Source organism: Zootoca vivipara, chromosome 13, assembly GCF_965207765.1.
Source record: "Zootoca vivipara chromosome 13, rZooViv2.hap1.1, whole genome shotgun sequence".
In the NCBI taxonomy this organism is placed as follows: Eukaryota; Metazoa; Chordata; class Lepidosauria; order Squamata; family Lacertidae; genus Zootoca; species Zootoca vivipara.
The window spans coordinates 42,801,198-42,822,212 of NC_142596.1; the positions used below are offsets into that span (position 1 = coordinate 42,801,198).

The 21,015-nt window shown below is 42.6% G+C and overlaps 1 protein-coding gene across 3 annotated transcripts in view; it reads right to left on the reverse strand.

Annotated features, from left to right (window-relative positions):
• Nucleotides 1-21,015, reverse strand: part of TRRAP (transformation/transcription domain associated protein) — a 157,927-nt gene that overhangs the window by 128,960 nt on the left and 7,952 nt on the right. For all 3 annotated transcript variants that reach the window (XM_035131728.3, XM_035131726.3, XM_088657252.1), the window contains exons 6-22: nucleotides 20,930-21,013; nucleotides 20,427-20,483; nucleotides 19,510-19,635; nucleotides 18,572-18,649; nucleotides 18,252-18,340; nucleotides 18,022-18,118; nucleotides 17,247-17,385; nucleotides 15,521-15,599; nucleotides 14,249-14,483; nucleotides 13,077-13,404; nucleotides 12,313-12,410; nucleotides 11,939-12,133; nucleotides 11,184-11,375; nucleotides 8,476-8,641; nucleotides 8,108-8,364; nucleotides 6,449-6,649; nucleotides 1,262-1,413 (exon numbers count right to left, since the gene is read on the reverse strand). In XM_035131728.3, coding sequence (XP_034987619.2) covers nucleotides 1,262-1,413; nucleotides 6,449-6,649; nucleotides 8,108-8,364; nucleotides 8,476-8,641; nucleotides 11,184-11,375; nucleotides 11,939-12,133; nucleotides 12,313-12,410; nucleotides 13,077-13,404; nucleotides 14,249-14,483; nucleotides 15,521-15,599; nucleotides 17,247-17,385; nucleotides 18,022-18,118; nucleotides 18,252-18,340; nucleotides 18,572-18,649; nucleotides 19,510-19,635; nucleotides 20,427-20,483; nucleotides 20,930-21,013 — 2,573 coding nt within the window. The remainder of the gene's footprint in view (nucleotides 1-1,261; nucleotides 1,414-6,448; nucleotides 6,650-8,107; nucleotides 8,365-8,475; nucleotides 8,642-11,183; nucleotides 11,376-11,938; nucleotides 12,134-12,312; nucleotides 12,411-13,076; nucleotides 13,405-14,248; nucleotides 14,484-15,520; nucleotides 15,600-17,246; nucleotides 17,386-18,021; nucleotides 18,119-18,251; nucleotides 18,341-18,571; nucleotides 18,650-19,509; nucleotides 19,636-20,426; nucleotides 20,484-20,929; nucleotides 21,014-21,015) is intronic.

The following is a 21,015-nucleotide window of genomic DNA, read 5'->3' on the forward strand; positions in this document are numbered from 1 at the left end:
GCTTGCAACCAAATGGTATGGATACAGCCAGGGGGTTTGTGTTCATTTACCCAGAGCTCAAAAGGGTTAACGGGAGCACCAAGCTGAAGTCTTGCATGATAGTAAATTTTACTATCAAAATGTCTACTGCAGGCATCCCCAAACTTCGGCCCTCCAGATGTTTTGGACTACAATTCCCATCCTCCCCAACCAATGGTCCTGTTAGCTAGGGATCATGGGAGTTGTAGGCCAAAACATCTGGAGGGCCGCAGCTTGGGGGTGCCTGGTCTACTGCATCATCTAAATGCCTGAAACTGGTTTTAAATAGGAACAGTAATTCCCTGAGTAACTCAAGTTTTGCAATTGAAAACATCAATCTGTTTACTAATAGTGCAAGCTCAGCGCCTAACAGAATGAGCTTCGAACCAGGAAATCCCCCATCCAAATCTTGCCTCCACCACAAACTCAACAAATGGAATATATCTCAGCCTCAGTCCCTTATTTATAATAATAATGGGACAGTGTTGTGGAGCTTTCCATAAGGCTGTTTTAAGGAATACTGCATATGAAGCAGAAGTGTTCAGTAACATAGTTCAGTTAGAGATCATCTGTTTCGCATGCAGATGGCCCCAAGTTCATTCCCTGGCATCTCCAGGTAGGGCTAGGAGAGAAAACTTCCTGAAACCCTGGAGTGCTGCTGCCAGTCAGTGAAGACAGTACAAGGCATAGGTTCCTATGCACTGCAAGATGTTCACTGTCCCTGGCTGCCATTTAAGTCCTCCATGGGCAAGTGTTATCACTTCCAGGGAATTGGGGGGGGGTCTATTCTTTCCTTTTAACAGTGATTCAAGATATATACCAGGGATCCATTTACCACCCTCTGGCAAGCATGGCAAGACACCCAGCCATGAACCTGAGAAGGACCAGGGTATTGCCCCCTGATCAGTGTGTCTCATCAGCAACCCGTGTGCTTTCTGCATCCAGGTTTGTCATCTCTTTCCCCACCCATTTATTTCCTTCTTTCTTAACACTGTACAGTTACACTACAAATCATCCAAGTCACCAAACATGTTTGGTTGTGTACAATGTCATTCCAACTCAGAACAGACCCAGTGAAATTAATGACCATGACTAATGTTGGCCCATTAATTTCAAATGGTCTACTCCAAGTAACACTCACTTAAGGGACAACCCTATGTGCTTTATGGACAGAATGCAACCCCCAAGAACTGGGCGCAGCCTGCCAACCTTCATTTTGCAAGCCATCATAAAATAATCTTACTTGGGATGGGCAAGAAGCTGATACAAAGCATGCTTGTTATCATCCAGGCTCATCATGGCCACCAAGAAACATTTGATCACCTCCCAGGCCTGCCTCCGGTAGTATGGCTCTGTGTTCGCACTCTTCAAGCAGTCCAAGGCAGTCTCGATGGCCTAAAACAATGGAAATAATTTGCTTCAGCAAACCGTAAGAACAAAAAAGTGATGCATTTTTGAAGCTGCCTAGCCAAAAAATTGCACGAGCTTTTGTGATGCCCACTGGCTTAAATTAGTGGCCACCAAACATTTTCTCCCCCAGACCACTTGAAAATTGCTGACAGTCTTTTCTTCCCTCCCTGCCAGTTCTAGAAACTATAATGTGCTGTGCCAGTGTTTATTATTTTTAATTGTATTTTTATTGCATCTTTGTTTTGCACATTGAATTTTATTGGATTACAATTTGAATTCTGAAGGGTCTGCAGACCACAGTCTGGGAATCCCTGACTTCAGTAGCTTTAAGAGGGGGTTACACTACAAAATCACATGCAAGGGCACCGTTCTAGGTAGCAACCACAAAAAATGGTGAGGAACACAGCACTATGAACTACAATGTGTTGATAATGAGAAGAGTACACAATAAAATAGACAAAATAATGAATACATTTGCAAGGCTTACAGTGAACCACAAAGCACAAAAATTACTGAAGGATGCTCTAAGCAACTGATAAATATAATTACACTTGCAAAGTATACATTTCACAGCGACAAACCATACTGCACAAGAATTATTCTTGCACTGAAGAATGCTCTAAGCAGCTGACGTTTCAGCTGCTTAGAGCTTTCTTCGGCAAAGCAATAATAAAAATAGCACCGATAATTATAATATAATAATAAAGTATGTTTTGTACTGTAGGGCTCGCTGTAAGCCTTGCTGGGACGTACATTTTTCTAGTGTAATGATATTTTGTCTACTTTATTGTAAACTCTTCTCATTATCAATGTCTTGTTGATCACAGTCATATGCCCTTCAGCATTTTTTGTTTGTTTAAAACAGGATTAGACAAATTAGAAGGCTATCAGCAGATTTGACAAGCAAATGGAATTCCCAAGTTTAGAAGATGTACGGTATATGGCTTGAATTATCAGCTGCTGGAGAGCAACAGTGCACAAGGGGCATCACCTTCATGCTGTGAGTGTGGATTGCCTAAGAGCAGGCATCCTCAAACTGCGGCCCTCCAGATGTTTTGGCCTACAACTCCCATGATCCCTAGCTAAGAGGACCAGTGGTCAGGGATGATGGGAATTGTAGTCCAAAACATCTGGAGGGCCGAAGCTTGGGGATGCCTGCCTAAGAGTGTAACAAAAGCCCTGCTGATGCAGGCCAATGGCGCATCCAGCATCCTGCTCTCACGGTGAGCAACCAGATGCAAGATGGGAAACCCTCAAGCAAGACCCGCGGCAAGATCACTCTCCCCAATCCTGCGGTTTCCAGCAACTGGTATTCAGAACCATTACTGCCTCCGACTGTGGAGATAAGAGCATCAACATAGTGGCTGGTAGCTACTGATAGCCTTATCATCTATGGATTTGTCTAATCCTCTTTTAAAAGGCATCCAGGGTTGCGGCACAACTTTGTGGGAGAAAGGTTCATAGTTTAACTACACGCTCTGCTTTCTTTTGTCTGTCCCATAAATGCCTGGAAGGACCTTTGATCTGAGCCAGCAAGACTAAACATAAATCTGAGATCTGAAGTCACTGAGACACACACACACACACACACAAGGTACAATGCTGTTTTCTCTATTTAGGTAAAGAAAGGTCCACAAAGGAATCTAGAAGGTTAGGAACATTTGCTCCTTCCTCCTACTCTGCATTGACTTCAGTGGCACTTGCTTCACTCTCTTCCTTGAGGTGTGGCAAAGGTTTGCTTTCTAAAATGGTTCCCTTACAAGCCTTCTCTGAAGAGTTAAAGTGAGCCAAGCACTTTGCACACTGTAAATGGCAAAATGCTGCTTTAAGCAATCTCATAAAGAAATTCAAACTTTCATACGCGACAGCAAAAAAAAGCACTCTATAAATGAGACTCAGGAACGGCATCTTGGAACCTGGGACCAACTTAATGACGATTTATAGGAGTCCTTTCACGGCAACCGCTCTGTGAAGCTCCAGGGCTCCTGGTTTTGCCCGACCCAAGGCAACCCAATAAAAGTTATCATCCTGACTTACTCTCTGGTTTAATACACATGCACACACAAGTTATGTTTTTGCTCAGAGATGAAGAAAGCAGGTGCCCAGAATAGGACATTGATCAAATGCAATCCAGCTGAAAAATTCATCTGAGAGCCATGAAATAAGAAATTTCATTGCCTAACTGATTGTGAAAGGAAATCCAATCATCCATGCTTAAATGCTGGAGATAAAATTATGTAGATAAAAGTGACCTTTGAATGCTAAGGACTTCCCCACTCACTCACCCACCCACCCAACAACAACCGAGCCATTCTTGTTTGCGGGGGGGGGGGGATAGTATTTCCAGTCATGAATGAAACTGGCCGCTTGCCTCTTCTACACAACCTTTCAATAAAAAAAAAACAATGAGTTTTCCACAGACCACTGAGGTGGAACTTCTCTCACTATACAAGGTTAACACGAAAGATGGATTTCTTCTGCTGGCACTTCATTCCAATTCTTGAGAGATCAACTGTTTTTACTCCCAGCTCTGTGAATGCATAGCGTAAACAGAGATTGCTTCCTACTCAACTCGAAAAAGCTGGCAGGAATTTTATTTAGTATGGGCATATCAATAGCACTTTTCATTTTATGGCTGTCTATGCAAAGACAGATTTCTAGTCTATAATGGCGCAGTTGAATTCAGAACAGGGTGGATAAAAATCAATGTTTTTTTAAAAAAAATCAAAAAAATCGGATTTTTTTTATTTAAATCGGATTTTTTTGATTTACATCGATTTTTTTGATTTAAATTGGATTTTTTTAAAATAAAATGCTTTTTGAGGAAAATATATTACCATCCAAAGGTTATTCCATCATGAAATAAAGATTAGATTTTTAATTATGTAGAATAAGGTTGTATATGTTTAATTTTTTGGGTAAATAAATTCCATTAATCCATTCACAATGTCATGCTCTTCCAGAGGTTTTTGTAAGATTATTGGGCAGTTTCTCTGCCTACAAGATATTATCACAGATGCTTGGTTTACTTTTGCAGTTCTCAAAACTGAATTTGACTCAACAGAGATCACATGCCTCTTCTTCACAGCAAAAATGTTATAACATGAACAGAGTTGAGAAAAAGACCTTAATCCTATTGTTCTACAAACCTATGAATACAGAAACAACCCCTTCAGTGCTAAGTTTCAAGAAGTTCAGTGAATAGAATAGAAACAATATTTTTCTGATTGTTTGAAGTGGACAGTATTTAAGTTTTTCATGTGTAGGCTGGGCTGACAGTCTAAGTTTCTTAAAATATATATATTTTATTTTTGTTTAGCCAAATTAGTTAACAAACATGGATGTTTGTTTAAGCAAATAACATATGCTGTAATGTTATTATTTCAGTTGAATAAATCTATTTAAATTGTTATTATTAAGGTAATGATTATTTTTCTCCTTCCTAAGTACAACAGTAAAGTTGTCCAAATATGAATAACCCATTAAACTGGGGATAAAAAACTAATATGAAAAGTTGTTATTCTAAAAATCATCATCTACTTGCATATTAAAGTTATACCAGCAAGAATTAGTCTTTATGTAGAAAACTATGATTTAAATCAAGCCTTACTGACTAGTGATTTAAATCGTGATTTAAATCATGATTTAAATCAGATTGATTTAAATCAAATCCACCCTGATTCAGAACGGCAGAGATGTAACGCTAAGGGGGAGAGAAATTTAGCCAGAAAGGTTTCACTTACTGTCTGGCAACAATGAGGTGAAAATATCCTGTCTTGGCACAACAGGATAATTAGTCCTATTTATAAAAAGCATTGATGGCGAGGAAGAGAAGAAGCCAAATTGGATCAAAGCTTAGACATCGTGACCTGCCAAACGCTGGTAAGTGATTCAAGAGTTCACAGCCGGGATGCGAGCCCAATAACAAAAATATGCAAACTAAAATATACCCATCATTTAAGTGGCAGGTTCTGTTGGATTAATTTGCAAGAATGCTCAAACCAAGTAAGTATTTAATAACTAACACTACACACACAAATACGAAATTGTTTGCCTTAGTCTAAAAAAGGTAAAGGTAAAGGACCCCTGACAGGTAAGTTCAGTCGCAGACGACTCTGGGGTTGCAGCGCTCATCTCGCTTTACAGGCCGAGGAAGCCAGCGTTTGTCCGCAGACAGTTTTTTCCGGGTCATGTGGCCAGCATGACTAAGCCGCTTCTGGCACAACAGAACACCGAAACCAGAGCAGCGCACGGAAATGCCGTTTACCTTCCCACCAAAGCGGTACCTATTTATCTACTTGCAGTTTTTGACATGCTTTCGAACTGCTAGGTTGGCAGGAGCTGGGTCCGAGCAACAGGAGCTCACCCCGTCGCAGGGATTCGAACCACAGACCTTCTGATTGGCAAGCCCAAGAGGCTCAGTGGTTTAGACCACAGCGCAACCCGCGTCCCATATTGCCTTAGTCTACTATGTCCTAAATACAGATTCAGAAATTTTATAGACCACAGCAAGATTCTCCTCTCGCCACCATTACAAGATCTGACAATGCCCTTCATTTGTGAACCAAGTTTTCACTATGATGGCAGAAAGAGACGAGCTACAGACATAAACTCCACACCTGTGCAACAATGGATTTTAGATAGGTCTCAAGTATAATGGCATCATCATGCAGCCTACACAGACTTAATACAACAATCCTAAACATATTTCTAAGAAGCAAGCTCCATTTAACAACTTCACATTTCACAAAGGTTGCAATAGACATCAACAGGATCTTAAGGAATTTCTCTAGCGTAAGTGGTCTGTTGTTGGCAGCCGATGGAACAGACTTCCGCAACATGGAGCCTTCCTGATGCTTTGGAATACTGCTCCCAGCAGTGTCAAAGGTCAGGGATGATAGGAATTGCAATTGGAAAACATTGGGAAAGTACCGATTTGGAAAAGGCTGCAGCAGAAGCCCTTCTAGAATATTTGTGGAAAGGAAATTATTTTGCTATTGGCATAAATATTAAATCTTACCTTCTCCATTGGGAGCTGGATCGATGCTTTGCAGTCAGAGAACTCCGCCGTAATACTGGGGCCTTGAATCTCCGTCATGACATACTGCAACTTCTGAGACTCCTTCAGCATTTTTCTGTTGCTTCCACCAAATTTGCCAAGCACACGATAAGCAACGTGGGAAATGTTCTCTGCTGGATTGCGCAGTGTCCGCCACAAAGCCTTGGGGGGGAAAGTTTTAAAACATCCACGTGCAGTTCAGAACAATGTTGGTTCAAAACAAGGCCATGTGGTGTACTTTTTTAATTTTGGCAGTGAATCCTGGAAGACCTGCTCCCCACCAGCCCTGGGAGGGTGGGGCCCTGGCTGACTCGGCTGCAAAAGCGGAGTGCTGAACATCTAGAGTTGGGATATTGCTGTTATTAATTCTTTGTATCTTTAGTTTATACTTTGTGTGGAAATTGTCCAATTTGGTTGTGTAGTTTTTCATGTTTTATTTATTGCTTCTGATTACTTTCATTACATTGTAATTATGAATCCTTTTCATGTTGTAAGCCACCTTGAACTATGGAAAATTGTGGTGTATACATGTTTTGTAAGCCACCCTGGACTCAGATTTGCTCAAAAGTACAGAAATATTTTAAATTAACTGTTAATTAATTTGGGAAAGAGCCGTGGCAGAGCAGCTGCTTTGCATGCAAAAAGGGTTCAATTTTCAATATCTGCAGGCTGGGCTGGAAATACCACATGTCTTTAACCCTGGAGATCCATGGCTAGTCAGAGTGGAGAATACTGAGCTCAATGGACCAACAATCTGACTTCTTATGGTCCCAATTAAAGCTTCCCAAGGCAGCTTCTTATGGTCCCAATTAAAACAAATAAAAATGAACATGAACACTTTCAAATCCGTTTCACAGCAAAGTGAGGGAAGACACACAAAAACGGAGAAAGATAATCCCTGTTATACATCAACATGACTAAACAATTCAGGATTTTCTCTAGTCTCCCACCCTTGGGCAAAAGACAAATATTAGTATTTCACGTTAACATTTTCCTAAGGTACATCAACCTACATTTTCATTCTTTGAGGGGGGGGGGGTAAAACTTAGCAACAAACAGTAATTGGAAAAAATGTACAGAAAGTCTTTGAAAGGTTCAAAATACAAGTGAAACTCCCCACAAACTACCTCAAATACATAGTTCAATACAGTCAAACCTCGATTGTCGAACGTAATCCATTCCGGAAGCCCATTCGGCTTCTGAAATGATCGACAACTGAGATGGTGCTTCTGATTGGCTGCAAAAGCCTCCTGCACTCTCGTGGAAGGCGTCTCAGACGTTTGCCTTCCGAAAAATGTTTGAAAACCAGAACATTTACTTCCGGGTTTTCGGGAGCCGAAATGTTCCAAAACGGAGGTGTCCGGGAGCCGAGGCTTGACTGTATCACTTTAGTTTCAGGACCTCACATACCTGCATTATTTTACACATACCTGCATTAGCCAGCCATTTTGCTATTACATAAAACGAAAGTCGAAAAGAGGACTCAACCCCCATTTAATAGGCAAGTTTCTTCCCGCGTTCTATCACCGTCAAAGAGATGGCCAAGGCTAAAGCAAAGCAGCCCAGATAATTGAGCAAACACTGACCTCTAAAGGTCCCTTCTGATAACTGCATCTTTACCTGCATAAGCTCTGCCCGCACAGGTTGAATGTGATCATACAGGAAGTCTGGCTGTAGGTTATCCACACACAGTTCCAGAGTCCGCAGGCCCTGGCTGACCAGCGTCTGGGATCCATTCAAGGCAGACACCAAGGGGTCCATCAACATTGGCAAATAAGGAAGGAGGGAGCTCAGTCGTACTGGCACAGTGAGGCAGAGCTCTACAAACAAATCCTTCATGTGCTGCTTATGCAAGCCGCTTTGCAGCATGTTAAGTCCTGAAATGTGACAGGTGGCGTCAATAACATCCCAGATTTGCTACCAACAATCATGGACATAAAAAGGAGATGTATACCGACAACCCCCCCCCCCCCGGCATCTGCTCTGACCTTGCAGTAGGTTTGGTAACAAGGGCAAGAATTCCTGATACAGGAGATCGTGGCTCCCTCCTCCAATCGATCGGAAGAGAGCTCTGAGCAGCAAGAAATAGTTGTAGGGCTCCTTGGCTGTCTGTGCAAGTTCCATGGAGCTGTTCACAATCTTGTGGAGGTGTGGCTGCAAAAAAAACAAAAAACAAACCCAGAAGAATGGCGGTTTTTCTTAAGGTGCACTCACACTGCCAGTTTCTTTAACAAGAAATCAGTAAAAAAAAATCCCAGGGACGAAGGCTCTTTCCTGGGTCACTGGAAACATCCTTCATTTGAGGTTTTTAGCCAGAAGTTGGATGACAGAGGTTGCACAGTAGAGGGTTGGATAAAATGACCCTCAGGATCCCTCCCAACTCTATTATTCTACGGTGGATGAATTACCAAGCTTAATGCAGGACATTTCATTCTCCTGCAAGCAACGGGAAGCATACCCGCACTGCACCATGGCACATTGGGAAATCAAGTGAGCAGATTTTGGGTATTTTCTCCCTCCATTTTTGTTTTTTACTTAAGATCCAATGTGAAGAAGAGTTCTGTTGAAAGCTTGCAAAGCAACCTGGCTGAAAGCAAGTGAGTTTGTGTTTGGTCTGTGTCTGGGTGGATGACAGCCTACGAACTGTAGGGACATGGCTTAAAATTCTATCATGTAAGGATAGCCAGCTATATAAAGGTACCAAATGATGCATCCATGGAGGCAGATAAGGCTATCAATGACTACATGGAACCAGAGGCAACAGTGCCACTGAATGCCACTCACTAGGGGACAAACAGTGGAGGAGAGCTGTTACTACTTGTGGGCTTCCAGAAGGTGTATGATTGTTAAATGAATAAAGTGGAGATCTGCTTATTATAAAAGGAAGGGGAAGCCAAAAATCCAAGTCCTAGGGATCATTGGATTGAGCCAATGAGCTCTGCCCCAGTTTCTGGAGCATGCCGTACCATTTGTCATCATATTTCCTTATTCTCTCACACAGAACTGCACCAAGCGAACGCACAATGCGCAAAGGGGTCAACATGATTAGCACAGTACAATTTGGATTAATGCATCCTTAGAAATACAGAAGAAATTAAAAGCCTTGTGCAAGCTATTACAAAAAGAGAAAGAAAACAAATCGACAAGACTCGGCCCAGGTACAAACTCCGAAATAATTATGGGTTTTATTAACATCTAAAGGCCCTAGACCTTGCTTCACAATTGCTGCGAATAGCTTTCATCACTCAAATTAAATTGTCTACTCAAGGCCACACCATCAATTCTTGAGAATCAAATAATTTAAGAGGCATGGAGTGGCGACGGCAGTATATCACACCATTTAAATTGGATTTGCTGTTTATAAAATGAAAGTGACCTTGATTCTGACAGCAGAATAAGGGAACACAATGCATCAGGCGCAGGATGCCTTACACATTTGGGGCTCCTTTACAAGACAGGAAGTGCTTGAGTTCAATTATTAATCCCCAAATAATCAGGACTTCCTGGCAGAGGAACAAAATAGTGCCCTGTGCATTTAAAACACCAAGCCGTCAAAGTCCAATAAGGAATGAACAGTGCCAATAAACTCTCATCGGAAGCAAAGCAGCTTTGTAAACATTGCCCAGGAACCGAATAACAACTTACATTCACCCAAATGCAAGTCTGGATGAATTCTATTCCCCCCACTTTGAATAGCAAACTTTCCTATTGTATGTCACAAACTGCTTTTGATTGTTCTACCCCTTAATACACAAACATACGTATACAAAGGAACCTCTCTATCTGTGACCATAATCCATTCCGGAGGTCCGTCCGGAGGTCGAAACAGGTGGCTGGGAGAGGCACTGTTGTGCGCAGGCAGCGATTGCCACTCCTGCACATGCGTGACCAGTAACATCGAGAGCTTAGACAATGGCTTTACTTATTCTAGCTTTAGAGAACACTCGGGCAGTGTTTTCTCATTATCATGACATAAACTGGGTTGCAGAGTTGTATTTTTTTAAAAATCTTTTTAAAGCAGCCACTGGCTGGCACGTGGCCATCGCTTTGTGCTACACTATATGTTAGACAATGGCTAAAACAATGAAGTTGAACTCAAAGCTGCTTTCAGAACGCCCCTCTGTTTCAAAGGAGGTTTGCTGTATAGCAGGGTCCCCAAACTAAGGCCCGGGGGCCAGATGCGGCCCAATTCCCTTCTAAATCCGGCCTGCGGACGATCCGGGAATCAGCATGTTTTTACATGAGTAGAATGTGTTCTTTTATTTAAAATGCATCTCTGGGTTATTTGTGGGGCCTAGGAATTCATTCATATTTTTTTTAAAAAATATAGTCTGGCCCCCCACAAGGTCTGAGGGACAGTGGACCGGCCCCCTGCTGAAAAGGTTTGCTGACCCCTGCTGTATAGCCTGATGCCTGAATGAAAGCAGCCTCGAATGCACAAAGAAGCCACTATGACAATCTTAAGATGTCATGTTTTACAGAGAGTGCACCTCCTTTCCAATGCAATCCTACACAAATCCACTCAGAAATACGTCCCACCAAATTCAGCAGGATTACAAGGTAAGTGTATATGGGCATGCGGCCTAAAGCTCAAAATCTCATGGGAACTACCACTATATACATATATGTACATTTCAGAAGCCAACCCTGGGCGCATTAAGAGAACTCACCATTTTTACCTGTTTGCAACATTTACCTTAAGCATCTGCTCGTTTTCCGCCGCAAAAAGTGAAACGGAGCCAAAGACTAACTTGAAAAGTTTGAGATACAGGTTGGAGAGCTCCACGTTCGAGCCCATCTCAGGCAACCGGTCCAAAAGATACTCCACCAGGATTGTGGCAAACAGAGCTGAGGTAGTTGGGTTGGCCAAGAAAGAATTGGCAACAATCTGTCAAAAGCAGAGCATGAAACAATTAGGAATAACCACCAGCAAAGATTTATTTTTTATTAAAAATAATAATAATAATTGCTTAACATTATTGGTCGCTGAGTTGATTTCAAATTGTTTTCAAGTAGCTTGTCTTTTTACAGATTTCATTTTACTGACATCCCATACCTACCCATTTGATTCCACAAAAAGGAAACAAGAGTAGCCAGCTGTGCATCAAATAACAGCCCCTCCAAACCACTGTCCGTTTCCAATGAGGACAAGAGCTATTGTCAGTTCAATTTAGTGTAGTTTTTTGCTTAACCCAGCCTTTGCCAAGCTGCTGCCCTCCAGATGATTTGGACTACAATTCCCATCAGCCCCAACAAGCCCAGCCATGCTGACTGGGGCTGATGGGAACTGTAGTCCAAAACATTTGGAGAGCACGAGGTTGGCAAAGGCTGGATCAGCCGTAAAGGCGACAGAATGACAACACAGTGGCACGTTAACAAAGAAATCTTCCAAGCCCAACAGAAAGTTTTTGTCAGGGATCAAACTACTATCAAGTACACGAAACATACTACCTGAAGGGCATAGTTTTTAGAGATTCTTTCAACCATGTACGGAACTGTCGTCTGGAAGATTTCTTTAAAAGTCAGAGCGTTCATCATTGTGAAGACGCCGGCAAAATGCTCCAGGACCTCCTTCTCCTCTTTCATCCTGACAGTCTGGCAATTTGCAACTCGGATGTACGTCTGCCCATTTCCAGCTATTTGAACCTTTTGCAATGGAGACACAAGACAGGGTTCAAGTCAACACACATCCCCACCACCATTTGTACTGGCTTTCCGTCTCAAAATATCCAAAGCAATTGGAAAGCTGCAAATTTAAAAACAATGTAGAATAAGCAACGGAGATTAAAATTACAGAGCAAGTAAACAACAGCTAGGATACGTGCCTGATAAATATCCAAAGCTTGCATTGCATATTTGACCAGCTTGATGTATATCTGTGTCTCTTTAGGTTGCAGCTGCTTATTGGGAATGAACTGAGCTTCTGAAAAAAGAAGAAAGCGAATTGAAAGAGAAATTACTTTTTACTGCTAAAAAGTGTGCACTTGTGTAACAAAATGGGGGAAACTAGAGCTGCTCACAATTAATCGATCCCACAATTTAAACTGCTTCAAAACTTTAACTCTATAAGTTGCTCCTAAATAACCAGGCAGCACATTTAAATATGCATATGGCTATTTTTAATACAGGTGCTTCAATTTCTGTATTAATACGCTGGTCACAGCTTTGGGGGCCTTTCACAAAACCTAATGTAATAAAAACTGCAGACAGCAAGCAGAATCCTTAGCCAATTCTCCCTTCTCCCACATCACCATAGAGGAATTTCACCTGCAGCACATGCATGGATCACCTAAGCGCAAAGTGTGTTTCTTGTTTCAGAAATAGTAATCCTGAACATAAGAAGAGTCCTGCTAGATTAGGTCAATGTCCCATCTAGTCCAGCATCCTGTTCTCACAGTGGCCAACGTCATGCCTACAGGAAAACCCGCAACCAGGACCCGAGCACAGAAACGCTCTCCTCTCTTGAGGTTTCCAGTAACTGATATACTTATATGCATACTGTATTTTAAATAAATGGGTAACTTAAAAAAAAAAAGTTGCACCACCCTAGGAAAAAAGCCCAGGTAAAATTCGAATCATGCCACCTTACCACCAGGCGCTTTGCAAGAAGTGATACCCCACGTAATGGTCTTGACACCGCAGACCAAGGTTTTGACCAAGCTTCGGCAATCCGTGACTTGGAATGTTTGCTTATCTTCCTTCTCCTTCTCCCCTTGCTTCTCAAAGACAGGCCCCGGGGCAGGGGCCACGGGAGTGGTGGGAGCAGGGGAGGGAACAGGAACCGGAGCGGCAGTTCCTCCAGCCGGCACGCTGGGCAAAGCGGCTTCCCCTGCCCCAAGTTCAGACTGCGGCTTGCACTTTTTAAAGATCACGGAGAGCTGATAGCGGGCAATGGTGTGGAATTTAAGGACGAAAACCTGGAGGACAAGGAGCACTGTCACAACAAAGTAAGATTCAACATACCCGTCATCTGAATCTAGGTGTAATGCCAAACCCGACAACCAGTGAAAGAGGCCAGAATGATACTGGTGTTCACACACCCACCCCTCCCTCCGCTAGAAGGCAAACCATTGCTTGCTATTAAAGCCGAACAAACTACCTACAGTGGAACCTCGGGTTGCGGACATAATCTGTGACGGAGGCACGTCTGCAACCCGCAGCGTTCATAACCCGCAGCACTATGTTTGCGCACACGCATGATGCGATTTGGCGCTTCTGCGCAAGCAACGAAACCTGGGAGTAACCCTTTCTGGTACTTCCGGGTTTCCCGCGGTATGCGTAACCCAAAGTGTCTGTAACCCAAGGAGCCACTGTATGGTTTTGAACTTGCCTTCCAAACTGGGATTACAAAGCAGCTTCAAACTATGGTTTGCCATTCCCTGCATGAAGGGCAAGTGAAAGCCATAGTTTTGTCCATTCAGATGTAACGACAACCGGTGGTTTGCCTCCTAAACAGGAGGAGGAAACTGCAGCACAAAATAGAGGCAGTGAATGCATGAGCCCAAGGGTGGTTTTCAACTCAGATTTTAACTCAGAGTAGATCCATTAAAAGCTAACTTAAACATTCATTCATTTCAACGGGTCTGCTCCAAGTAAAACACTGTTGAATAGCACCTCTGGTCCCAAGTAGGTCAATCTACCTTTTTCATTTAGTTATATATTTAACCCTACCTCCTCAGCACAGAGGCCTCGTTTCTGAGCAGCTATGTGATTTTAATGAATATTTTCATTCCAGCACCCCTACTTTAAATGCCACAGTACCTCCAACATCCTCATGAGGATGTCTCTGCCATTTCCATTTTCCTGTTCACTCTTGGAACGAATGCAGTCCACGAGATTTAGCAGAAGTTTGCATGACATGGTCTGGATACTGCTGGGCAATGATTCGTCATCAATATTCTTAGCAAATAACTGGACAGCAAGGGAGAGGTCATTGAGCGGCAAGTGCTGTCGGACATGATGAACCAGATCTGCTAAAGTGCTGTATGCAAGGGGCCTGGGAACACACAAAGAACAAATATACTGTTTACTTTAGCGTAATATCTCCAGTTTATGTGTTGAGCCGATATGTGTGAAGCCAACATAGACGTCCAACACACAGTGATGAGGAGTGAAAGGGTGGTAACCAATGCTAGTCCTACTCACAGAAGACCCATTGCAATTAATAAACAGGCCAATGGGCCACCCAGTCCAGGATCCTGTTCTCAAGGTGGCAAGCCTAGGAGAGGCATGCACACAGGACCCGAGTGCAAGAGCAACTCTCTCCACTCATGTGATTCTCAGCAGCTAGTATTTAGAGGCATCCTGCCTCCGATGGTGGAGGTTGTTGGCATCTGTCTGTCTCGAGAGACAATGGAGTACACAGTCAAACTGCTCTTAGCTGCACCAAAGTGACCTCTCTAGGGAGCAAGCCTGGGCAGTGTGCATGGAGGCCCTGGGCTCCCCAGATGACAAGGCCTCACTCCTGGCCTCACTGATGTAATCCAAAGGAAAGCAGAGCAATATGTTTGGCACCATCTTGGCTGCAGGAGTTGCCGAAGAAGGCATAAAATGTGCCATTTAACCATCTTGGGGACTAAACTTAGTAGAATAGAAAACAGCCATCACGGCACATGCAAGAAAAGAAGCCTTGCACAACCATTAACTTATTAGCTGACCACTTGTAGAGAAGACACAATGGAGGGAAGAGAGGGACTGCACCTGCCAGCAATGCCAAACTATCTGCACATTCAGGGACCATTGAGAAGTAGAGTTGTAGACTCTGCTTTCTGAAAGTCCCCTTAATGTATGGATACCAGGGGACAGGGATGCCAGGAGCCTGTCGTGGGTAGGGTCTATAGGTGTGGTCCTCCTACAGCCTCCTTGAGTATAATGTACACACAAAGGGATAATGAGTGAGCAGCCCTTTTGCCTTCTTCAGCCAATAAATGGGAGCGCAGGTAGGACAAAGACCTGATTATGATCTTGTGCACCCGCTAAAACATCCCATGCACTGGCAGCGTTAACAGATAGAGAACAATCTTCATTACGCACCTCAGGGTTTCACGGGCCGTGTACCCAGAGCCTATTAGTATGGATTCATCGAACAATTTGTCCATGCACGGAATAAATTCTGTAGTGAAAAGTGACAAGAGAACGCTGTCATGATGGAGGCAACAAAACAAGAATTATTAAGCAGCTTTAATTAATGCAGAAGGCGGTCCAACTACTGGGCCATGAATCAAACATTTCCTGCAAACTTTAGTCTACCAAGCATGACTTTTAATCCTTAGGAAGTGGCAGGTGTGCCAAAAGTGAATTTAACATGCTGCTCTTCAATGAAGAAAAAATGCCACAGTTATTTACTTAGCTTGCAAATATTTGTTTCCTTAAACTGATTCTGAGCACCCTTCCCAAATTTACTGGAGTGGTACAAACATTTAGAGCATTCTCATCCCTCTCCAGATCAGCAGAAATACTCCCCTAAGAAATTATGTTAAATGTACAGTGGTGCCTCGACTTACGAATTTAATCCATTCCGGAGGCACCTTCGTAAGTCGAAAAATTAATAAGTTGAAAAACGCCATTGGAAATGTGATTTCCCATAGGAATGCATTGGAAACGGAAAAATTCGTTCTAAACCCTATCTAAAAATTTGCAAGTCAAAAAATCCCTATCTAAAACCGCCGCGGTTTTTTTCTGGATTTCGAGACATTCGTAAGCGCGCGGCCATTACCCCCATTTGTAAGTCGAAAAATTCGGTTGTCGAGTCGTTTGTAAGTCGAGGTACCCCTGTATTAAGGAACACTAGTATAGAAAGATCTGACCAAGATGTGCTTCTGAAACCATGTATTTCAACATCATTAATTTCTCTCATTGGTTTTAAAGAGCTCAGGGTGATGTACATGCCATTTTACTTTATGTCATTTCACTTCACAACAGCCTTGTGAGGTCGGCTAGGTTTGACTGAGAACATGAAAGCAAGAAACATAAGGAGATTAACATCCTTATGTCATAAGCCCCTTTCAAGAGTCAAACACAGACATTACTTTCCACATCATTATGCTTTTGTTAATGAGATAAACACACTTAATTTGCAATTAAGTTACAATCAAGACTGCAATCCTTTAAGGAAAGTGCAAGGTTAGGGGGTCTGTAGAGTTGGGTCCCATGTGCAGAATTAAGCTAAGCTATACCTTTGTCAAATCACGATTTTATAGATCTTATTTAGACAATCCAAAAACAAGTTTTTATCTGGCACACACCATAAGAAAACAGATGGAGAACAGAGTTAACAGAGTAAACAGATGGAGAACAGACTTCATTGCATACAATCCCATATTTCTGCTGTACAAAGTAACTGTGGAAGAGTAGTTTAAACTCCAAAAATTTGTTTTCCCACTCTATAGGCTCACTAGCACCTTGAGGGTGGTGGGGGGAATTTGCATTTAACTTTGCAGATTCCAGTTGATTTTACATTTACCAATGTAAGATATTAAATACCTAGGTACCAGCAGTCCGATTTGACCTGTTTGACCGGTTCCAGTTCATAGGCATGGCTGATTTTCTATCCACTTCACGCCAAGTGAAGCGAACTCAAACTAGCTCTAAAACTGCTATGCTAATTGCACCCAGTTGACTCTGGCAGCAATCATAAAGCAACCTTAACAAGAGAGGACTCTTGTTACACTGAGAACACAGAACCATACCTTGTGACCCACCTCTAACCATTTCCCCACCAACATATTCCAACTATTTAAAATATGCAAAAGGGACATACGGCTCCTCAGGTCCGTGGTCAGAATATGCTTAGCTGCGATGAGAAGCTCCTTTCTCAGGTGAGCTGTTTCTGCAGGACAGTTTGACAGCAACTGCAACATGCCTTTTACCATTTGCTGAGAATACTTGGCCACCAATTCCTGATAAAAGTAAAAAAATATAGATGCATATATTCCAGCTATATTTATGGCATATATAGGTTAAAATCTCAACTGAATCACACCCTGGTAGGGGCATCAATAAGGCTTACTTCCCACTGTGTATACAGAGACCCCCATTTACAGAGGTGGTGGAGTGGCTGTATTAAGCTAACAAGGGGATAGGAATCCAAACAAAAACCAAAATTGGTGGGTGAGAAGGAAAGCAGGGAGAGGGAATTTCCTGCTTTCTTCTACCTCCTATGAATCCTCAGAAATCCCCAGACATATGGCTTTGTGGCGAACCATTTGTCCTCCAGGTGCTGCTGAACAAAAACTCCCATAATCCCTGGTCGTTGGCCATGCTTACCAGGGCTGATGGGAGTTGTAGTTCAGGAAGGTTTCCCTCACCCCCTGTGTTATACAAAACGTTGTTTTACATATACTTTTTGGGTGGGGTTTTTAAAAGCATTCCACTTTTACATGGAATTTAAACGTTTCTTATTTTGTTCTACAGCCTATGCACCAATCAAAAAAAGTTCTGTTAACTAGTGGAACGCAGCTGCGGGGCTTTTTGCTAGCCCTGACTCTCTGCCTCCACCTGCCCAAGAATGCTCAAAGCTCTCGAATGTAACTTACCTGATAAATTCTTATTATGTAGGCCAAGAACGACAACGTTTTTATCTGTGCAGCAATGAAGTCAGCATACAGTTCCTTGTTGTAAAGTTTATGCTGCCTGAAAATTGAACGTCAAAACAGTGATTTAGTCTTGCCTTTCTTTCTTTCTTTTTTTAAAAAAGTTACCTCCCGAATGGTCCTTCTTCTAATGTAAAAAGGCTTCGCCAGGAGATTTTGTTATGTAACCTTACCTTGCTTGTGTGGACACCTGAATAATAATTGTATTCATGATCAAGGGTACAAATTCAGCCACCACGTTATGGATGTTCAGTTTGTACAGCTGAAGAAAGAAAAGAAATGTGTGATGAAAGATATGTGATTGTTGCTTACAAGGCGTTTTTTGAACAAACCTGCAACCCAAATAAGCTCGCAGCGTGATGCCCCAAAAGTTACAGCCGCCCTTCATTCATATGCCAGATAAGGGGAGGGGGAAGCGCTAAAGTTTGGCTAGAAGACAGGGCAGGAATTTAGACATAAGCAAGTTACTTATATGAAGCATTCCGGTACTAACCTGATACATAAGGACAACAATAATGGGCAGCTCGGCTAACACCTTCAAGGAGAGAGAGCCTCGAGGAATTATTGAATGCTGGGGGAAAACAGAAGCAAAGGGCAAACATTTCCACAAAATGTCTCTTTTTAAATGGGATTTTAAAAAAATTAAAAGCTGTTAACATGAAACCAGTCTGACAATTGCTTTCTTGGATCTGTTCGTTTCAGGCACCAGAGATAGCTCAGTTGGTTAGAGCACGGTGCTGATAATGCCACGGTCGGAGGTTCAATCCCCATAAGGGAGATCTGCATATTCCTGCATTGCAGGGGGCTGGACCAGATGATCCTCAGGGTCCGTTCCAACTCTATGATTCTAGGAGGACTCACAACCCCTGTGGGAAGTCAGTGAAAGAGAAAGTGGAGGCAGAAAGGACAGAAACCGATGCCGTATAGGGGAGTGAGAGACTGAATTGGTCAGAAATGCTAAATAAATAAAAACAAAAAGAGTGGTGTCCAGTGATAAAAAGAGGTAACCGAACTCTTGGAATGAAGCTTCCACCAGGTGGCAGACAGGTGACATATATTTACAGTGGTACCTCGGGTTACAGACGCTTCGTGTTACGCGTTTTCAGGTTGCGTACCACAGGAAACCCGGAAGTACCGGAAAGGGTTACTTCCGGGTTTCACCGCTTGCGCATGCACAGAAGCGCCAAATCGCATCACACGCGTGCCCAGATGCAGGACTGCGGGTTACGAACGCTGCGGGTTGCGGACGTGCCTCCGTCACGGATTACATCCGTAACCCGAGGTTCCACTGTATTGCTTATAGATGTATTGCTCAGGTGGGGCTCTCCGGAGTCTCCCATCTTGGCACTGCCAAGGTTCATATTCACTTCATAAAAATGCACCGTAAACCACAGGGTTCTATTACAAGCTGGAGTCATGTATTATACATACCGTTCTCGTTTCGCTGTCGTCCCGTTCTGGATTCACTTTCACTACGATCGTCGTGATCATACCAACCATTTCTGGAGTAGGAACAGTGTTGTCGGGGATAACCTGAGGATTCTCAAAGTATCGATTCTATGGCAAGAAGCAAAGAGATTTTGAAGCATTAACCATAGCTGCAGATCTCGCCGACTTCACAAGCGCCGATAAGCTTACGGAGGTGGAGCGCGAATAAAGCAGGGGAAAGCCAATTCTACCAGACTCCGTGGTTGCTGAGGGATGGGGTTGGAGGAAAGGAAGAAGAGTGACTGCTTTGGCAATGAGCTCTGACAACAGGCAACTTTGGCAAAACTCACTGTTGATAATTAATACAGAACTGTGAATATTGTACTAAGAATAGTTCAATAAGCTATTAGCTATCTCTGGATACCATTAGCGCATTATACTGCTGCAATAGTAGGCACTGCTGATCGTCTATGATTAAATGTTTGCTCCCAACATCTTTTCTTTTAATATGGCATTTACAAAGCCCACACCAAGCGTTTCAGCATCCCTCTCAATATACATTCAAGGCTATTGCAATCACATCTTTCTACTACAGCCCCTTGCATGGACCAAAAGGTACTTTGAACACTTGAAAGCACTATACAAAGTGGTGGTGTAAAGGTGGTGGTGGTTGTTATTATTATTATTATTATCCCGGCCTTTGAATCTCCAAGTGAATCCTGACAAGATTAGATCTTATGGAGCTGGTGGGTGGGCGATTACTAGACCCACAAGCTCCTGCCAATTTTGCAAGGCAAAAAAATAATAATCAAAAGTCTTCCAGAAGGCATAAAGGAAAAGCCACCAAGTTGGAGTATTTTATCCATGATGGGTCAAGAATGTGGATTTCAGAAATCGAAAAAAAATAATTTAAGACCTACCACTACTTTTGGAAGCTCCTTGTAAATCTGTTTCACAAAATCCAAAAAATGGTGTATCTGTGGAAAGGGAGAGGGAAAAAAGGATGAGTCTGTGTTCTAAAAAACTTTTTTAAAGGCGTTCTATTTCTAGGTATTCACACTGAACAACTTTAAAAGCAAAGGAAGTGAACTGGGCAGGTTCTAAGTAACTAGTTTTAGGGCATCCAGTGATTTAGCATGCCCAGTAGGATTACTGCTCTCTTGCCAACTTCCACGGATGCATCAGTATTCATGAATATGGAGGATGGTGCTGTTTAAGAAACTCACACCCAAGTCCCTTGGGGATGCAGAAGCCATTGCTCAATTATTTTATGCATTGACCATGCCTAAGTTTAATTTGGGAACTTAGAATCCCAACTAGGTTCATCTAGTCCAACCCTCTGCAATGCAGGAGTCACAAATCAAATATATCCAAGTAGTAATACAAAAATAAAACTTTAACAGTACAGGAGAAAGAAATTTACCTCTTGTGTGATTGGTGGCCGGAACTGTTTGTGCAATTCAATGATTATCCTCAAACAAATAAGTACATTTTCTTCATTTTCAGTCT